Source organism: Triturus cristatus, chromosome 3_2, assembly GCF_964204655.1.
Source record: "Triturus cristatus chromosome 3_2, aTriCri1.1, whole genome shotgun sequence".
NCBI lineage: Eukaryota > Metazoa > Chordata > Amphibia > Caudata > Salamandridae > Triturus > Triturus cristatus.
In genome coordinates, this window is record NC_140584.1 from 282,558,054 (window position 1) to 282,578,917 (window position 20,864).

Sequence of the window (20,864 nt, forward strand, 5' to 3'; positions counted from 1 at the left end):
CCAGACAACCAAGCTTGGGCCCGGGGGAGATCCCTGGGTGGGTGGCGATCCTCAGTTCCGTAGACCACAGCATTAAAATCCCCACAAACCACTAAGATACCCACCGGCAGCCCAAGAAGAAGGCGCCCCAAATCAGCAAAAGTAGTCGTCTGCAACCCCGGTGGGACATAAACAGAAACCAAAACAACTACTTTACCCTCCCATCTACCCACCAGAGCCGTATATCGCCCCCTGTCATCATGGAGCACCTCGTCAACCTCCAACGGGAGCGAGGTTTTAACCATAATGCCCACACCCCTCGAACCAGAGGTGAAGCCCGAATGGGCCACAAGGCGATAGCCCCGCCTATTCATAGCACAGAAGGAATTACCAATAAGGTGTGTTTCTTGCAAGAACACAATATCAGGTGAAATCCGTTTTAAGAACTGCAGGACCACCCCCCGTTTTATCCTGTCCCCCAGTCCGTTAACATTCCAGGAAAGAAGTCTCAGTCCCCTACCCCCCATCACAGCCAAAACCAATCTGTCCCCTCCCAGAGAGCACCTTGAATAGAACACAACAATATGTCTGCCTTGTGGTACAAACAAACAATACCCAACCCCAACCCAACATTCCAAACAAAACTCCCCCCTCCCTGCACCCCTGCATGAGCCCAAACAGCCCCCCCAACTTGCAGTGTGCCTGTCGCCCCTGCATGAACTAAACTGCAAAGACCCCCTAGAGGAGGAAAGAGAACCCCCTCGAGACACACCACAACCTCCACGGGAGGGGGAGCAAAGCACGACAGTCAAGAGACCCTGAGCACAGCCGAAAAGTGGCATAATCAGGAATTAGCCCCAGTATCAATACCGCTGGTCCGGTCCAGTGGGCACTCTCCTCCCGCGGCCCCCACACCCTCTCGATCATGTCCCCCAGGCAAAGTGTCCAACCAGTCCCCGGCCGTCTCCGGACGGTCAAAGAAATGAGAGCGACCCTCGGACTCCACACGCAGTCTGGCCGGGAAAAGCATGGCGTATTTCAAGTTCATATCTCGGAGCCGCCGCTTAACGCCCATGAAACCCAGCCTCTGCTTCTGGACCGCTTGAGTAAAGTCAGGATAGAAGTTGACCTCCACGTTCTCCAGCTTAAGCGGCCCCTGCACTCTAGAAGCTTGTAAAATCGCATCCCTGTCCCGAAAGTTGAAGATACGGGCAATAAGAGGCCGCGGGGGAGCTCCGACCTTCGGCTTGCCACCAGGAACTCTATGGGCCCTCTCCACCGCAAAGAATTTACTCAAACCTCGAGGCTGCAGACGATTAGAAATCAGGTCCTCCACAAAGAGATCCCCCGCCGAATCCTCCAGTCCCTCTGGCACCCCGATAATGCGAACGTTGTTCCTCCGGGCCCGACTCTCGGAATCCTCCAGTCGACGATCCGTGAGCGCACTGGCCTGCCGGAGCCGACGTACCTCTGTCTGAAGGGCCGCCACCTCAGTCGTGAGGCCCGACGCGGTGTGAGCCAAAGAATCCACCCTGTCATTTGTCTTGGAAAGATCTGCCCTGACAAGGTTAACATCGATGAGAACCGCGTCGAGTTTGTGCGCCAGGGTATCAAATTGTTGACCCACCGAGGTCTTCATCTCCGCGATGGCGCCCATGATGTCCTGCAAAGTCAGATCTGTCGGCAAATCCGGGGCATCTGCGGGGCACTCAGGAGACTTATGCGACCCGCCTGGAGAACCCTTCGGTAGGGTGTAGCGATCCATAATGTTGGCTTGAGTTGCAGCGCCACGCCGGGTCGATTTGGCCCTTGGCCTCTCGCCATCCTGCTTCGTCGCCATTGTCCTGTATCCCGTACACCCACGAGTCCTACCGCGGAGAGCGAACAGTCGAGGCCAAGGACCCCAGAGGTCGCCTCAGAAAGGCGGAGCAGGTCCCCGCAGGGCAGGCAGGGTCCCCCAGCGAGGCAACCACCACACACAGAAGAGCCGTGATCCCACTCGCGACAATGGCAAGAGGGCTCGAAAGTGAAAGTGTGGGGTACGCATCGCGCCAGGCTCGTCCCGCCGTTGTTATTCACTTCTCCACTGGATCACCCCCCAACTCAAGTCCGGGGTCAGGAGAGGAGCAGGCCGCAAACTTCAATCGATGCCCAGAACGGCACACGGGGTCCGATTGAAATACGGAAAACGGGTACCACCGCGGCTCAGGTTCACCAACACAGTCCCCTCAACCGAATCAGGATGAAGACAGGATAAACGTAGGAGGTCGCGGAGGTCCTCGGGAGCCTCGCACCTACGCGGCCATCTTGGTTGCGCGCTAGGCTCCTCCTCCATGATTGTTTTTTAAAAAATCTTATGATGTGTGGGGTTTTTGGGGGGGATAATGGATGCAAACCATGTCTTTCTCTGCTAATTTGTTTTTACTCTGTGTCTCTTTATAAGCCATGATATACTTTTGCTACGTGCGGAGCCACTTTGAATGCCTAAATGTACTGTATTGCCTGATGAGGCTTTACTTAACCATACTATGTTATTAAACTCAATAAAGAAAAGTTAAAAAAAAAAAAAAAGTACTCCAGCCGACTGCTTTGGGTGGGTGACATAGACGAGTGCGTTGTTTTCATAGAGCGAGATAACATGGGTATTGCTCACAACCTCAATACCCCACATATTGCGGTGGAGCTAAGTCACCAACGGCTCCATAGCCAAAGTGAACAGGAGCGGGTAGAGGGGGCAACCCTGTATTGTACCGCTCTCAGTATGCCTGTACTCTGACACCACAATTCTGGTGCGAACCTGCACAATTGGTCCAGCATAGAGCAATCACACCCATGATGGAAAAGTCTCTGCAGAATTTCCCAGAGGTACTCCCAATTAAGCATATCAAACGCTTTCTCAGTATCTATCTCCAGGTCTCCATAAGCCACAGAGTGCAACACTTGGGACAATCGCTGCAGGTTCATTTGGGTGCCTCAGGCCAGCATGAAATCGCACTGATCACCATGCACTAGGTGGTTCACCACTCTTCGCAGCGTGGTTGCAAGAGCTTTCACAAGGACTTTAGTGTCAACCCCAAACATAGACAAGGGCTAATCGGCGCTAGAGTCTGCAGGGTCCCTACTCAGCTTGGGGAGCATAATGATCTGGGCATCTCACACAGATTACGGCAGCATCCTGTTGTTTCTTTCCTTCTAGAGAGCCTCCAACAAGCAGGGGACTAGTAGCCCAGAAAACACTTGATAATATTCAGCTGGGAGCACATCTGGGCCTGGTGCTTTGCAGCGAGCCATCTGCCGTACTGCCTCCTGCAGCTCCTCCACCTGGAGCTCCCACTCCAGTCCCACTTATCTGTTCCACCGTAAGTCAGAAACCACCAAGCCATCTAAAAAACAGCAGGTCTCCACCAGCCAGCCCCTCTCCGACACTCTATATACAGTCATCAGGTGATCCCACAGAAGGAGGAGTGCTAGGGGCTAGAACTGAGCTCGAAAAGCTACCTCCTGGTGGCCATGATCCCAGGCCACACCCCCATCTGTTGCAATTTACATAAATACTTGAGGGTTTTTTTCCTTACCAAACTACCTAGTTAGGCAGCTCATTGACTCTCACTTATTATTATAAATGACTCTGTTGCTCCATTGGATCTTAGCAAGTTTGAGCTTGGCAATGCCTCCATTTGATCTTATGGTTTCATTTGCTGTGCCATTGTTTTTTTTTGCATTCATGACTTTTCCTTTTTTCCATGTGTCCATTACTTAAATGACTGTTGGTGGAATTCAGGCATGATCAAATGTGGGTATATGAGCCCAAGAACCTTACACAAATAACCAGAAGGATCTGGTGAAATGGAGATCTTATTTTTGTAGTTCCAAATTGACTGTTCTTTCCATCTGTCCTTTGAATGTGTCTTTATTCTTTCTGGAGTGTCTCCATAATGTAAATTTTATATTTTTTTAATTAGTGTATAAGACACGTGTAGTCTCTTTATGAATTGAGGTCTTCTTTTGGCAAACACACTAGTCACATTGCATACACCCCAAAATGAGTTACAGCCATAATCCATTTAAGGTTAGATGGTTTTAGAACATTACAAAAGCAAAAGTCAATCAGAAAATCTCCAGAGTATCAACTTTCACTGCTCCTTGCGTATTGCACTTTGTGTAAATGCTTTCATCTGGAAAACAGATACAAAAGATGTAAACCCGACTGCTTAAAACCTGGTAACAATCCTTTGCTATTTTTAGCTCCATTGTTTAATTGTACATGGTAATCTGTGGTGACAAGTTAGTTAACAATCTTAAGGTGTGGCAATATAAGAGACAAAGCAAGTTCCTCTGTTCTTTCATCTCTAGGGGCAGTCATCCATCAGCTCTTGGACAGGGTGCTTTTTGACCATCTAGCAACAGAAATTCACAAACACAGGATGCTTGCTTATCCAATTGCAATTCTTTTTCCTTTTTAGGTCTTGCCTGAGCCAGCACATGCGCTGCTCTGGCAAGACATTTAGTGAGTGGGCTTTAAAAAGCCCGACCACAGCTTTTTGGGTGGCATGGAGCGTGCGGTTACGCGCACTATCACGAGCAGAGGCGCCATCTGGCTTTCCTCTCTCATCATGGTGCGTGCACATCGCATAGCTCGCGGCACCCAAAAAGCTGTGGTCGGGCTTTTTAAAGCCCACTCACAGCGCGCGATCACTTTCGCGGCCGCTCACTTTCATTTTCTTCCCTACCTATTGCATTTGTTTTAGGTGTACTGATTTAACTCCTCAAAGAATCGTAGATTTTAACATTTGATAAAAAACGGGAGGGTAACCCATTCAGTGGCTGAATCACGCAATCACAAAACCAGGGTTAAATTTCAATTCCCAGCTTGACAAAATTAGGTGATCCTGCGCAATTACCTCATTTCCCGGTGCCTCCTTTTACAGTATTACCACATTTGGGGGCATCTTGAAATACTCATCCCTTCTATTAATGTCCAGCTCGCCGCTCTATCATTTCACTAGAATATCTCTCCGTACGCCGAGAAATCTCAGAGAATGTGAATACTTTTCTCTTGTCTCCACCACTGCGTACCTAGCGTAGGCTGCGCCAATCTTTAAGCCGCAGCCTGTGCCAAGCTTGAGAGCCTCTTGCTTTAGAAATAGAAGAAAGACTGCTTCTTGCAGCTACATACAGTAGAGACATCCGGCGCACCCGGTGCATTGTTAGGGTGGCGGTGGCAGTGCCTTGGCGACGTGCAGCTTGGATATAGCGCCCCACGTATTCTTTTTGGTGCTGCTGCTGCGGGCAGTCTCATGTGCCGGTCAGAGTCTCTCTTTCCCGCTGCTACTGACCGAGAACTGCGGACCACAGCATTTCTTCCACATCAATAGCCTGACATGCATGCCTTGCGGAGCCCATCAGCGTCAGAGCAACAGGGGTAAGAGTGGTGGCGAAGGATTGAACTAAGCTTTGCCTCTTCATAACCGTGGCTTCGAAGCAGTGAAGGAAGTGAACCTTTCATCCACGTCCCTCCCTCTAGAACATTGCATGTACGAGTCCACCCCACGCCCCTCCGGCATACTCTGTATCCTTCTAGCACGTTTAATTGTCAAATAAGCTATTTATCAGATGTGCCTCGTTACCTTGCTAAACCTTACTATTTCTAATGTAAGTTAGCAGGTAAATACGAAGTTCCCTCTTTCTGCTACAAAAGTGCTAAAAAATGTTGTCAAGTGGTGTGGGCTTCTGAAGCATCTCTGATAACACTCATACTTGCAGCTCTAGGATTCCCCCGCCACAATTTCTATTTATTTTTTATTTATTTAATGCAGTTTTATATAGCACGAACTTTACCCAAAGGTGTCAGAGTGCTTCACTAAAGAACTAGGTAACTTGCAAAAGGTACACAAGATAGACTAAATACGCTAACAAGTTATATGTATATACAGTTGCAACGTTAACAAGTTGCATATATACACTGTAAAAAATAAAAGGTGACAGCGTTAGGTTAAACAAGCATTGGCATAGCCAATAGTTCTCGCCTTTGGGACCTTATAAGGGGTTAGCCATGCAACAGTTGATGTTGTTGCACCAAGGATATTGTGCTGCATAACTAAATACTTAGAAGGTTCCAAAAGCGAGACCTATTGGCTATGCCAATGCTTATTTCTATTGTGTCATACAAATAGGACCATGTGAAATATGGAGGCAAAATTAACAGAGCAGCCTAGGAAATGTCTGAATTAGTCTGGTGTTGTGTCTAAGCTAATTCTATAAACACTTCTAATCAGACAACTTCCTACTGCTTTCAGCCAAGAATACTCCCTGTTTGTTGGAGACCTGACATCTGATGTGGACAATGAGATGCTCTTCAATTTCTTTGTTAAAGTTTACCCATCATGTAGAGGAGGCAAAGTTGTTGTGGACCAATCTGGAGTCTCCAGGTAAGCTTCTATTCCCAACTTTCACAACCTGACGCTCTGCTCCCAGTCTTTTTTCTTATTAATGTTTGTGATCCTCTCTGGCTTCTCTTGCGTCTGTGTTTTCCTCTGATAGCATCTAACCATCCTTGCCTTTTGCCTGCTCCAACTCTTTGATAACTTCTTTGTGGTTTGTCCTATGATTCTTCCAACGCATCAGAAAATAGGTCTCTTGGTTGAACTCAAATCTCTGATCCTTGGCAGATACCTAACTAAGCCCAGAAACCCTTTCCACCGACTCTTCTGTTCCAATAATAGACGACTAAAAATCCTACCTTTCGCCAAAGCCCCATGTTTTCTAAATAGTTCTATCTCTCGCAGAAATATTACTTCATAACACCTCTCTTCCCTCCCCATCAATGTGAAATCTGTAATTAGAGCATGTATACTTTCCTCAAGGCTACTTCTGTTCTACAGCAAAGATGTGGTAAAAGCACTTAATCCTTCCCCAACCCTTTTCCAGCACAATACAGAAACACTCCACCCTTCCCTGTAGCCCTTAATTCTATAGCCATTGTGGGAACAGACAATCCACCCTGGTAACATGAAGCAGATGTTTGACCATTATAATCAACCCTTCTCCAGTATTGGATCTTTCACTTGTTCACAAGCTTGAATCATTCCCTGTTGTCAAACTGGGAATTATCAGCACTCTTAAATAGCACTAAACGGAGTTAAAATATCTAGCAGACTCAACAGCAACAGTGTTTGTTTAGTAGTACATCCACCTCATTTAAAGCATCTCAAACTTCTGCCAAGGGTGTGGAAGTGCCAGCTCTTCTCTCTCCCTCCCCATGCCAACATAGCTCAGATTTCTACTAGATGTCGTTTATAAGGAAGTCCCCAAGTAGAGCTCTGTTGTAACCTCTCACTGACTTTATCCAGTTACCTTTTCTGGTGTACCCTGGAACTGAACTAGTCCCACCTACAGCACCCCGAGTAATGTGAGCTGTTTTTAGGGTAAATTATTTTACTCTCAAAAAGTGAGACCCTATACTTCTCCAGTATTAGGGTGTCTTTCATAGATTCACATGCTTGAATATTCCCCGTCGTCGGAGTGGGAGTCCCACGGTAAATAAAATAGCAATATATATAGCAAAATATATACATAAGTAATCACATAATTAGCGTTATATAGGTGTAAAAACACACATAGTGTACCTATAAGAGAAAACTCCATAGGAATACAATGGAGAGAGACAAAAGACTTTTGTAGTCTATCTCTGTCATTATGTAAGTCCGAACTCCAGCCAATCAGGCGTCAGCCCCTCTCTAGAACCTTCTCCTCAGAGCCTCTCACCTCAGATTTTCTACCGCACGTCGTGTGACAGGGAGTCTCCCTGAGCTCTGCTCAGTTTTTGTCAGTCAGGATGTCTTCTAGTAAGAAATCTTTGTTTAGACCATGTTCTTCGTGTGGAAAGCTGCGTTTATTTTCTGAGGACCCACACAGTAAGTGTATTTACTGTTTATACCCAGACCATGAAGTGGCAAAATGTAAATTTTGTAGAACCTTTTCTACAAAAACTCTAAAGGACAGAGAAGGCCGCCTGTTATTATGGCTACAGAGACTGAAGGATAAGGATAACCCACTCTCTGATGTTGAAAGTCTCTTTTCTGGTCGTTCTCAACCAGCCTCTAAGCGCAGTAGTGTGCAGGAGTTACCATCTCCTTTCCTGAAGAAAAAGAAACTATCTTTGACTCTGACAGCTGCCACTTCTGCTGTCTCACCTACTGCTTTGTCGCCTAAGGGACACTGTTCTCAGGCTGCTGAGGCGTCTACTTCCCATTCCTCAGGGAATAGATTGTCCGCCTCGTCGACGATACTCCCGACGACGAGATCTGCTGTTTCTAACTCGTCGACGGTGACTCTGACGACGACGTCAGCTGCTTCGTCGTCGACGAGCGTTCTGTCGACGTTATCCTCGTCGACGATTACCATCAGTTCCTCGAGGGCGGTGACTTCTATTTTGCCCATTACTTCAACGTCGACGAAAAAGGTAAAGGTTCCGTCGACGAAGATTGTGTCGTCGACGAAGACGTCGTCGACCTCGTCGACGCCCACTCCGTCGACGAAGAAAAAGAAGATCCCGTCGACGACACTGTCGACGGTGGTTCCGTCGACGAAAGCCTTGTCGACGAAAGCCTCGACGACGGCTCCGTCGGCAGCGGCCCCGTTGACGGTGGCCCCGTCGACGGCGGCTTCGTCGACGGCGGATCCGTCAACATCGATTTTGTTGCCACAGACTCTGTCGACGATAATTCCGTCGACCATCATTCCGTCGACGACGGCTCCGTCGACGAGGGCATCTCCAAAGGCGTCTGCAGAACATACCATGCAGCAGTCGACGGCAGGGACATTTGTAAGGGTACGAGTAAGCAGCGTTTCGTCTACCCAGAAGACAAAGAGGGAACAACTACCTCAGCTAACTGCAGCGTCGGTTTCATCTTTAACTGGAGTTTCTTGGACACCATTACCTCCTACTGTGGGCCCGGATAGCCAGGAAGACAATATTCCTGTGGGAGATGCACAGCCTCCCTCACCATTATTCGCTACGGATTCTGATCAGGAGTCCGAGGGGTTACCGGAGTCTTTTGGAACAGCACAAAGTCCGTCCGACTTAGTTATTAAATGCCAGGATGTCAGCAGTGAGGATGAAGATCCAGTTTACATACAGCAGGCCCCTCCGAAGCATAAAACGGCGACTCTTCCTTTGTCGCTCATAACTAATCTCCAACGCATGTTGGACGACTACAACCAACGGTTCCCTCTATCCCCTCAACGTTCAGAGGTTCCGTCAGCCCCGGTGATTCCGGCAAATATTCCACCGGTACCTATTGTAAATCCTGCTCCTCAGATGCCGCCTGCACCTCCAAGACAGGTTCCGGAAAGGTTGTTGCCTCACTATGAGCCTGTAGAGGAAGGCCCTCAGGACACAGAAGAGGGTGAAATCCCAGATGATAATGGGGATGTGGATGACAATGACGATGATATGGCGGAGTGGGACAATTACCAGGCACAAACACCATCCCCCTCACAGATAGTAACAGGGGATTCACCTCCAGTGGACATAGCCAATTTTCACCAACTGATGGAAAGGGCAGCACACCGTTTTAAACTAACAACGGAGCGCAGGGAGGAAGATTGCTTCCTTTATGATTTCAAGAATCAACCTTACAAACAGACTCATGCTATTCCCATTGTTGAGTTTATTTGGGAAGAAGGCAAGAAATTAATGCAGACACCGAATACCTTGCCAGCACAGGTGCCTCGATTAGAAAAGAAATATAAGGCACCAATAGGAACCCCAGCATGCCTCACGGGTCAGGCTAAACCTGAGTCAGTCGTTACGCAGGCAGCGCAACGTAAGGCGAAAAATCCTGCATCTACTATCACCACACCTCCGGATCGTGACGGACGTCGGATGGATGCCATAGGGCGTAAATTCTCTTCTATGGCCTCTACTGTGGTTAGAGCAGCTAATGCCTTGGCCATCTTGGGACGATATGACAGACAAGTATGGGCTGATATTTCTGATGTGGTTCAGGAGTTGCCAGAGCCATCTAAGGTGGAGGCAATGAAGTTGCTCCAAGAGGGAGAAGCGGCATCGGCGGAAATAATCGATTGTGCAGTAGAAATCGCCTGCATGGGATTCCGTCAGCTTGCCGGAGCGGCTGTTCTGCGTAGGCAAGGATGGTTAAGATCGACATCCTTTCGTCAGGAGGTACAGTCCATGATCCTTAACATGGCATATGACGGCGAGGCGTTATTTGGAAGCCACGTCGATGAAGCTCTACAGTCCATAAAGAAGGATACTGAGACAGCTAGGTCGTTAGGAAACCTTCAATTTCAAAGGAGTAATTTTCGTGGTGCACGCGGACGCGGCACCTCCTCAAGTTTTCGAAGGGACAATAAACAATACAAACCTTACAATCAAGGATCCAACCGTTACTCTTATGGCCAGCAACAGCAAGCATCACGACAGCAAACCTCCAAGTCATATAGAGGAAAATCCTCATACAGAGGAACCGCGTCAAAGAGACAGTGACTCTTACCAGACGGACAAGGTTGGAGGTCGAATCTCTCTGTTCTTTTCCCAATGGTCCTCCATCTCAAGGGACCGTTGGGTTTTGGACATTGTAAAAAAGGGACACGCCTTAGAATTCACCAAATTCCCTCCTCCCACACCACCCTCCGGACCGCCACCAGCTCACATGAAAGAACTGTTGCATCAAGTTTGACTTTTAAGGCAAAAAGAAGCTATAGAATTGGTGCCAGTGTCTCAGAAGGGAAAAGGTTTTTATTCCCGGTTCTTTCTGATCACAAAGAAAAACGGAGAGTGGAGGCCCATCCTCGATCTAAGGGCACTAAACAAATATATAAAGAGCCAATCCTTCCGTATGATGACGCTAGTAGACATCTTGCGCTTACTCTTGCAGGAAGATTTTCTGGCAACGATAGATCTCCAGGATGCCTATTTTCATATCCCTATATTACAGCGGCATCGGAAGTTCCTGCGTTTTCGAGTGGGTCAACACGATTACCAATTCAAAGTGTTACCATTTGGCCTGCGCTCGGCCCCTCGAGTGTTCACGAAGGTACTAGCTCCAGTAATAGCGTTTTTGCGACTCCAGGGAGTGCAAATATTTCCATACCTGGACGATTTTCTCCTGAAATCTCAGTCAAGCACTCACCTGCGACAACACACTCTTCTGTGCCAGGACGTGTTTCGCTCTTTAGGCCTGTCCGTAAATACAGAAAAATCCCAACTTCATCCGTACCAACAAAGAGATTTTCTGGGAGCAACTCTGGAAACTGTGTCAGCAAAGGCGTTTCTCTCCCAGGAGCGTCTACAAAAGATGCTGCGACTGGTGTCTCTGATCAGATCAAAAGAGTCAGTTTCTGTGAGACTGTTAAAATCGTTTCTGGGAATGGCGTCATCATCCATTGCCTTGATCCCTCATTGCCGGCTGAGGACACGTCCTATCCAGGAAGCTCTGGATGCTCAGTGGCGTCAGGTAACGGGACCTTTCCACAACATGATATGTGTCACAGATCAAATGAAGTCAGCACTCGCATGGTGGACAATTCCAGCCAACTTGACGGAAGGCATGTCATTTCTGTCGCTGCCACCGGACAGGACACTCACGACAGACGCCTCATTGGAGGGATGGGGCGCACATTTGGAGGATCTCTCTGTGAAGGGAAGATGGTCAACACATCAAAGATCTTGGCACATCAACAAGTTGGAGCTGATGGCGATTTTTCTGGCTCTAAAATCATTTCTGCCTTTGCTCCAAGGAGAGTCAGTGCTAATACAGACAGACAACACAACCTGTATGCACTATGTGAACAAACAGGGCGGAACAAAATCCCCAAATCTCTCCAGGTTAGCTCAAAGAATTTGGGACTGGTCTCTCAGTCATCAGATCATGATTACGGCAGTACACCTGCCAGGAGTATCCAATGTCCTAGCGGATTCCCTGAGCAGGTCCTCCTCGTCGACCCACGAGTGGGAGTTACACCAACCCACTCTAGAGAGGATATTCCAACTATGGGGTCGTCCGCAACTGGATCTCTTTGCTACGCCGGAGAACCGGAAATGCCGAAATTACGCAAGCTGGCATCCCCACAAGGAATCACAAGGGAATGCCCTTTTGATAAACTGGTGCAATCTATTTGCGTACGCCTTTCCTCCAATACCCCTCATACCTCGGGTTCTTTGGAAGATGAGGAGACAACCTTGCCACCTGATCCTAATAGCCCCGCGCTGGCCACGGCAAGCGTGGTTCTCAGAACTGCTCCTGCTGTCCCAATGCCAACCAATCCTCCTGCAACATTGGACGGATCTGCTCACAATGAACGAAGGGAGAATTTGTCATCCAAATCCCTCCTCACTGAGCTTATCGGCCTGGAACCTGAACACCATGAGTTCGCCCACCTAGACATCCCGCAGGATTGTAGGGATATTTTGGCCCAGGCAAGAGCACCCTCTACAGTCAGGACGTACAAGTTCAAATGGAAAAGATTCTGCCACTGGTGTGCTGCTAACGGAGTCCATCCGATACATTCCACGGCAGAGCAATTGCTACCATTCTTCTTGCACCTAGCCAGTTCTGGACTGTCTCATGCAACCCTACGGGTTTTTCTAGCAGCTATTTCCCGTTTCCGGCAAGATGGATCAAGTTCCCTTTGTTCCTCAAGAATAATCCGCCAATTCTTTAAAGGCTTATTCCGAAAATTTCCGCCAGTTCGGCGTCCTCCTCCGTTGTGGCAACTCAACGTTGTGTTAGCGCAATTGATGAGACCTCCGTTCGAGCCCATTCACAAGGCCGACCTAAAATATCTAACTTGGAAAGTAGCCCTACTTCTGGCACTAACGTCTTCACGTCGTGTCAGTGACATCCATGCTTTTACCATCAAACCTCCGTTCCTGCAGTTCAAACCGGATGCTGTAGTGTTACGCACCAATCCATCATTTCTACCCAAGGTGCCTACTTTCTTTCATATTAATGAGCCAGTAATATTAAAGACCTTTTTTGCCAATCCTCAGACACCTGCAGAACAAAGATTACATTCTTTGGACGTGAAGCGGTGTCTAAAGTTCTACATCAGTAAGACAGCTTCGTTCCGGAAATCCGATCAACTTTTTATAGCATATGGACGCTGTCATAAAGGACGTCAGGTTACTAAACCAACGATTGCACGCTGGATCTCGGCAGCTATTGTCTTCTGCCACCAAAGGGCAAATAAACCTCTGCAGTCTCCAGTGAGGGCACACTCCACTAGGGCAGTCTCATCATCTACTGCCTTATTTGCTGGAGTATCTTTGCAACACATCTGCAGAGCAGCTACGTGGTCGACCAGACACACGTTTACTAAGCACTACTGCTTGGCAACTTTAAGCGAGGAGGATGCTGCAGTGGGACAGGCAGTGCTGCGCAATCTTTTTAAGTAAGGTGAGCCTCTTCCTCCCACCTCCATATTGTTTCCATTTACATTATGCATTTACAATGTTACAGTTGTTCGATACTGTTTTTATGCATAAGAAGATTGATTATCTTTATATTTTGAATCTATTTTGGCATGGAAACAATGGTGATTGTTACTGCTAGCTATTCTATATTCAAGCATGTGAATCTATGAAAGACACCCTAATACTGGAGAAGAACAATTGTTACTTACCTGTAAACAGGTGGTTCTCCAGTATTGGTGTCTTTCATAGATTCACATGCGACCCTCCCTCCTCCCTTCAGAGGCTCTCTTCTCCTCATACACTCTACAGTCACTCTTGTGCTACGAAAATCTGAGGTGAGAGGCTCTGAGGAGAAGGTTCTAGAGAGGGGCTGACGCCTGATTGGCTGGAGTTCGGACTTACATAATGACAGAGATAGACTACAAAAGTCTTTTGTCTCTCTCCATTGTATTCCTATGGAGTTTTCTCTTATAGGTACACTATGTGTGTTTTTACACCTATATAACGCTAATTATGTGATTACTTATGTATATATTTTGCTATATATATATTGCTATTTTATTTACCGTGGGACTCCCACTCCGACGACGGGGAATATTCAAGCATGTGAATCTATGAAAGACACCAATACTGGAGAACCACCTGTTTACAGGTAAGTAACAATTGTTCTTCTCTATCACCAACTGTCACCATGACTGATAGAGAGAAAAGAATGTTTATTCAAATCATGATCTGCCTGTGAACATAAAAAAATTACACTGATGATTCACATAACCAGTGTATTTACTGCCTTTACCCTACTCATAAGACTTCACATGTTTTCTAAGACATTTCCTTCTGAAACTCCGGGATAGGAGGTTGGCACTATATCTTCTAGAAAGTAATAAGAAATACCCTCCTAATTGTGATGCCCCCTCTTCTGGGTATGATTAATTGAAAATTGCCCCACCAAGTACTTCCATGAAGGCACTACAAAAAAGAGACCTATAGAGTTTCCTGAATTTGGCTTATTTCTTCAAGTACCTGCGGTCACCTCCTCACAGACAAAAACCTGGTGTTTTCTAAGAAAAACACTCCAGAAAAGAAGAATGCCTTTCTGTGTAAAGAAACTGCACACAAATATCCTTCTTCTTGAGGACCATCCATCATTGAAGAAGAAAAGACCTTACCCAGAAACTCCATCTTCAACGAATACCACAAAGAAAATCTTCTGCGACAAGGACGGCCTGTGAGAGAGGCGGTCACTCTCGTTTTGTACCTTACTCCTAGCACGGTACTTCTTTCATTTGCCTCTGATTTTTACTGCTTTTAATCTTTTAAATCTTTGATCTTTTTAACATTGTGGGTCACCATTCTTTGCTGCTCTTACCTGCGGGTGCTTGCTCTGTCGTCTCTGCCTTCCCGCCCCGGTCCGACGCGGCAATTAGTGCTGTTGCGCGGAGGGCGGGTTAGGCTTGAGCAGCACTTCCGCTTCCGGGGGGGCTTGGCTAGAGAGATATATATTGCGCATTCCTGGGTGGATGCGCAGCGGGCACGCAAAAGGCAAGCCTGTCTGCGCCCGGCAGGGAGCCGGGGCCAGAACCCCTGCCCGTTTGAGAGCCACCTGTAGGTATACCTCTGAGCAACTTATGGCCTTTACACCTCCCAATCTTGGAGCAGTGTAAACATAGCATCCCGGCTGGGAGCAAATGGCATAAGTGCAGCTATCGCCCCTTTATGTCTGCGACTAGCCTCAGAACCAGAAATAGCAACCAAGCGCTTAACTGCTCTTTGATCAATTGTAGGTCCCTACGGAAACACAAACATGAAATTTGTGATTATTTGAGAGATGCCCAGCCAGACGTATTATTCCTTACGGAAACCTGGCTAAATGAGGACTCAGCTCCTGGTATTCTGGAAGCCCTCCCTCAGGATTATGGCATTACTAGAATTGATCGCATGTCCAATAGAGGTGGAGGAATCGCTATTATTTATAGGCTAGCTATCCAATGCACCCTGGAGCGCACAGAGATTGAGGAGTGTGAAGCTGGGCACTTTTCTATCACTGTACCCTTAAATTGTTGTATTAAGGGGTTCCTGATATATCGCCCTCCTGGGCTGTACACACGCTTTGCGCCCAGCCTGATGGAGCAAATAATGCAGCCTGCTCTACGATATGCCAAGTTGCTACTGGTGGGGGATTTGAATCTGCATTTTGATGACCCATCGAACAATGGTGCACAGGAGGTCTGCCAGGCATTGGCTGACCTCCATTTGACACTCGGATCCAATCTTCCCACTCACCAACTTGGCCACTTATTGGATCCGATCTTTGCCAACTGGGATGCCTTGCAAATTCAAAACCCGATCCCAGTTACATGGTCTGACCACTTTTGGTCCCTTTTAGGATCATTTTGCCACAATCCGTTGTGTTGAATAATAAGGGTCCCCCCAAACTGGTGAGGAATTGGGCTAAATTCTCTACACCCGGCTTCAATACGGCCCTATCAAGGGGTGGGCCACCTGGGGTACTGATGTTGAATCTGCATGTGAGGCACTTGATAAACGCATCCTGATGGCACTGGATAGCACGGCTCCTTGGTCACTGAAAGCACCAGGTAGGCAGCGTAAAACCACTCCCTGGTTTAGCAATGAACTCAGAACTGCTAAATCAGCTTGTAAGCGCCTTGAGAGAGCCTGGAGGAGAAACTATGATGGATCTGCTAAAACTGATTATAAATTTAGCCTACAAAAATACCATGCCATGATTAAAAAAGCGCGGGCCACCTATTATAGTATGAGGATTGAGACAGCCGAGAACTCCTCAAAAGAGATCTCTACTATTTTCAAAGAGATCACATCTTTGGCAAAAGTAACTGCTCCTGATGTCAGTTCTGCTGACTTCTGTGATAGGATATCAGATTTTTTTGCGGAGAAGGTGGGAAAGATTTACGCTGCTTTCCACGTTTCTGCTCAACAGGGTGGTATAAACAGTAACGGAGGTCTGCCGGGTTCCTGAGGCGGACTGCCTCTGTGACCTTGGAGTCCCCAGTAGGGACATACTTAACAAAATAATCCACGGTATTAAGTCCGCCTCACCTAGTGATCCAGCCTCCCCTAAGGTTCTCTGTGAGAGTTTAGATGTTATAGAGCCCTACGTTAGACATCTTCTTGAGCTCTTTCTCATCAGGAGTTGTCCCTAAAAGTTGGAAAACGGCCACTGTTATTCCCCTAAAAAAGAAACCTAACGTTTGCATTAGTCAATTGGATAATCTCCGCCCCATCTCTTTTGCCCCACTTTGCGAAAGTGGCGGAGAAGGTGGTCAATATCCAACTGACTGTGCACATTAATTATCATGACCTTCTCCACCCTACTCAATCTGGCTTCCGTGCCACTTATTCTACCGAATCGGCTCTGCTTCTATCTACTGAAGCGATCCGCAGGCAGGTAGATGCAGGACAGACAGCTGCTCTAGTCCTTTTAGGTCTCAGTGCCGCTTTCGACACTGTTGCCCATCACACACTACTACAACGTCTGAGAGAAAATTGTGTGGGGGGCAGGGCGTTGGAGTGGTTCTGTTCCTTTCTATGTGATCGCAGCTTTCAGGTGGTACTGAAACCTAAAAGCGTGAAGTTGGACCAAGGGGTACCTCAAGGCTCCATACTGAGCCCAACTCTCTTTAATCTCTACATTGCCCCTTTGGCTGAGATTGTGGGGAAGTTTGGAGTCAGTATGGTGTCATATGCTGACGACACTCAGCTTGTGGTGACTCTTACTCAAGATTCAGATGAGGCAGCACTGAATTTCTCAATGTGTCTTCAGGAATTGGCGTCCTGGATGGCCTTAAATTGAATGGCAACAAAACTGAGGTTTAAGTGGTGGGTAGGGCCCCCTCGATCTGGTCCTCTGCCTGGTGGCCCCAAACCTTGGGCCCGACTCCATCTCCCAAGAATCAGGTAAAGAACCTGGGGATGTGGTTGGATACCACATTGTCCTTTGAGACTCACACCAGGCGAGTGACAGGAATGTGTGTTGGGGTCCTGCGCACCCTTCGTAAGACATTGGATATACTTCCCGTGTCAGCCAGAAAAACGATGGTTCACGCCCTTGTGACGTTACGTCTTGATTACAGTAATGTTCTGTACTTGGGTGCTAATATGAAATGTGTTCAGAGACTCCAGCACATCCAGAATGCGGCTGCACGCCTCGTACTAATGCTCCCAAGAAGAGCATCATCTAGCATGGCCCCGGCCTCCCTGCATTGGCTCCCGGTGAGGGAGCGGGTTTTGTTTAAAGCCATGTGTATTAGCCATCGTATTATACAGAAGAAGGGAGCCTCCTATCTGCATGACTTCCTTATTCCATATGCTCCCACACAGGACCTAAGATCCAGTGGGATGGGTCTGGTCAGCATCCCAAGAATTAGGAGAGCCAGGATGGGCGGACGCTCTTTTCGCTTTCTAGCAGCCACCCACTGGAATATGCTTCCTACAGAGCTCCAATTGGAATCGTCGGAGTTTGCTTTTCGGAAAAAGCTCAAAACGTGGCTCTTCCCATCTGACTACTCTGTTTGACCTCTCTATCCCTGTGCTGTTTTCTTTCCTCGCTGTCTATTTCTGGGTTCTTGTCCTTGTCGCAGCGCTGGGACGCACTAGCTAGTGCAGCCATGCGTTAAAAAAATGTGTTTGATTTGATTTGATCTTGTCAACATCTATCCCGTCAATGACACCAGCACTGCCAACAGCGTAGGAGACGACACCATTGAAAACATCCCAAGAATGTCACTCCTTCTGCCATCGATGTACACATCCTCAACAATGATACCTTTGTCTTTGTCGGCAACACTATCAATAAACAGCTTTTCTGGCAGCTATCTAAGGTAACGATGGATGAGAAGACTACATCATTCCCAAAGAGAATGTTAACCTGCCCAGTCAGCCAAGTCCACCCCCAGATTATATAGCTTGTTTTCATGCTCTGATGGAGAGAGCTACTAAAAAAGTTCAATTTACCAATTACTTTGGTAGAATAACAATGCTTCCTTTATGATTTTTAAAGAACAGCCATGAAAGATCAAAAACCCATACTCGATTTTGTCTAGTGGGAAAGAATAAAACTAATTAAGACTCCAGCTACATATCCAGTATTAATAACGAGTGGAGAAGAGTTATATGGCTCCAGATGCAGCCCAACCTACCGTACTGTCCACCCAAAGCTGGACTCTTGTGATTGCACCAGTAGCCCTATGTGGATCTAAGGACCCTATTATAACATTGTCCGTTCCTGCAGACAGAGACAGCAGGTGAATAGATATTTTTGGCTGCAGAATGAGTTTGATAGTGGCAACGTTCAATTAAGGTTGCAAATGCTTTAGCAATTTTAGGATGTTATGCTTGACAAATCCGGCTTGACATCTCTCCACTGCTTGATATCATCCCAGAGGTTAAAGAGAGGCTGCTAAGGCGATTCTCAGGGAAGGGTAAATAACATCAACGGCCATCATTAATGCTGCCACGGATGCTTCGAATGAAGGTTTCCTCCAGCTAGGAGGGCAGCAGTTTTGAGAAGCCAAGGTTGGCTCTGATCCATAGCCTTCCAACCATGGTACACTCAAAGATCCTTGACATGCCCTTTGATGGCCTCACCCTGTTTGGGAAGCATGTGGATGAAGCCTTCCAAAGTATCAAGACGAATACATCAAAATCACTAGGACTATTTCATTACTGATGGCCCTCCTCAGCCATTTTTCGTGACACTTGTATGTCCCAGGCCTACAGGGGAGGTTTTAGTCAACATGGGAATCAAGAATGACAATAATATCCCCAACAGCAAATCAGTTATGACAAAGGACATACCCCCAACTTCAACTAAAGGCAAGGAAATGGGATATCTGGACAGAGGAGGAGCGCCTCCCAATCGTACTCCAACCAAAATCATAAGTGGCCTTGACTCTGCAGATGTCCTCCTTCTAGCTCATCCTCAGAAAGCAGGGAGGAGGATTGCTCTTTTTGAATGGTTGCAGCAAACGGTACACACAGGACATTTGTCGGAATTTGTACAGAGACCACCTGCCAGCCCTCCCCAGAAGGGACCTCATCTCCACAGGAGGGGGCTGCAAGAGGAAATGATCTTTCTCCTCCTCAAGGGATTGATAGAGAAGGTCCCCAAATCCCAGAGAAACCAGGGATTTTATTCTGCATTCTTCTTGGGGGGGAAAAAAAGGCAACAGGGCAATTAAGACCAATGCTAACCCTCAGGCAACTGGACACGTTTCTAAAAAAGCAATCTTTGCAGATGGTTACTTTTCACGTCTCCCTGGCGATCCAGGGAGGAGATACCTGATGTCCCTGGACCTTCTAGATGCGCGTTTCCATGTTATCTAGCAAAAGCATTGGAAGTCCCTCTGCTTTTCAGTGGCAGGTCAGCACTACCAATTCAAGAAACTTCCATTCGGCCTCAAATCAGCACCTTGTACTTTCACCAAATCCCTAGCCCCAGTTGCTGTCTCCCTCAGACAATAAGGTCACCAAGTGTACCCATACTTGGGCAACTGGCTAGTAAAATCAAAGGAAGAGACAAAGGCTTCTACGGTTACCTGCATCAGTCTTTGTCAGAGTTTGTGCCTCACACTCAACAAAGAGGAATCTTCTTTGAAGCTGCACGAAGACTCAGTTCTTGAGAGCGATACTCAACACACAGTTGGGAAATCTATTCCCATCTTTATAAAGAGCGCTGAAGCTTCAGTCCATGGCACAGAACCTATCTACCAGACAATCAGTCATGGTCTGACAGAACAAGTCTCTTATGGCTTAATGTCATCCTGCATAGGTGTCAGTCTCTTTTTCAGGCTTCGGATAAGATTTGTCCAACAATAACTGGGCGTTCAATGAAAACCAATCTATGGCTCATGCGACAATACAGTCATAAGTCAACTGAAATGAGCACTATTGTGGCACAGCTTCCCTGCAAACCTGTACGCAGTTCTCCCTTTCCAGCCTACATCAAACAGAGTAGTGCTAACAAAGGTTGCGTCCATGGAAGGCTGAGGAGCTCTGCTGCAAGAGCTGTCCACCAGAGACCTGTGGACAGACGCAGAAAAGATGTTACACATCAGCATACTAGAGCTCTCGTCTATAAGACTGGGCCTTCAAGTGTTCCTGCCAAGACTAGCAGATGAAACACTCCTGATTGCCAACATCTATGTTTTACATAGCCAAGCAGGGAGGAATGCGTTCCAGGCCTCTATCAGAAGAGTCTCATCTTCTGTGGGACTGGGCCCTTTCTCACAAAATCAGCATTGCACTGAAACACCTGCCAGGATGCCAAAATGATCAGGGGAATGCTCTCAGTCGACAACAGTCAGACTGCGATGTGTGGGACCACCACCAGGACCAAGACGACTGCATCTTCCAGCAATGTGGTCAGCCGACGATCAAACTGTTTGCCACCCATTGCAACAAAAAACTC

At 47.3% G+C, this 20,864-nt stretch overlaps 1 protein-coding gene across 2 annotated transcripts in view; it reads left to right on the forward strand.

The window, feature by feature from the left end:
- TRNAU1AP (tRNA selenocysteine 1 associated protein 1) overlaps nt 1–20,864 on the forward strand; it is a 203,773-nt gene that overhangs the window by 38,910 nt on the left and 143,999 nt on the right. The window contains exon 5 of one of the 2 annotated variants that reach the window (XM_085647623.1): nt 6,276–6,407. The exons of the other annotated variant lie outside the window; for it this stretch is intronic. Within the exon in view, the coding sequence (XP_085503749.1) occupies nt 6,276–6,407 (132 nt within the window). The remainder of the gene's footprint in view (nt 1–6,275; nt 6,408–20,864) is intronic. 2 annotated transcript variants of the gene reach the window in all.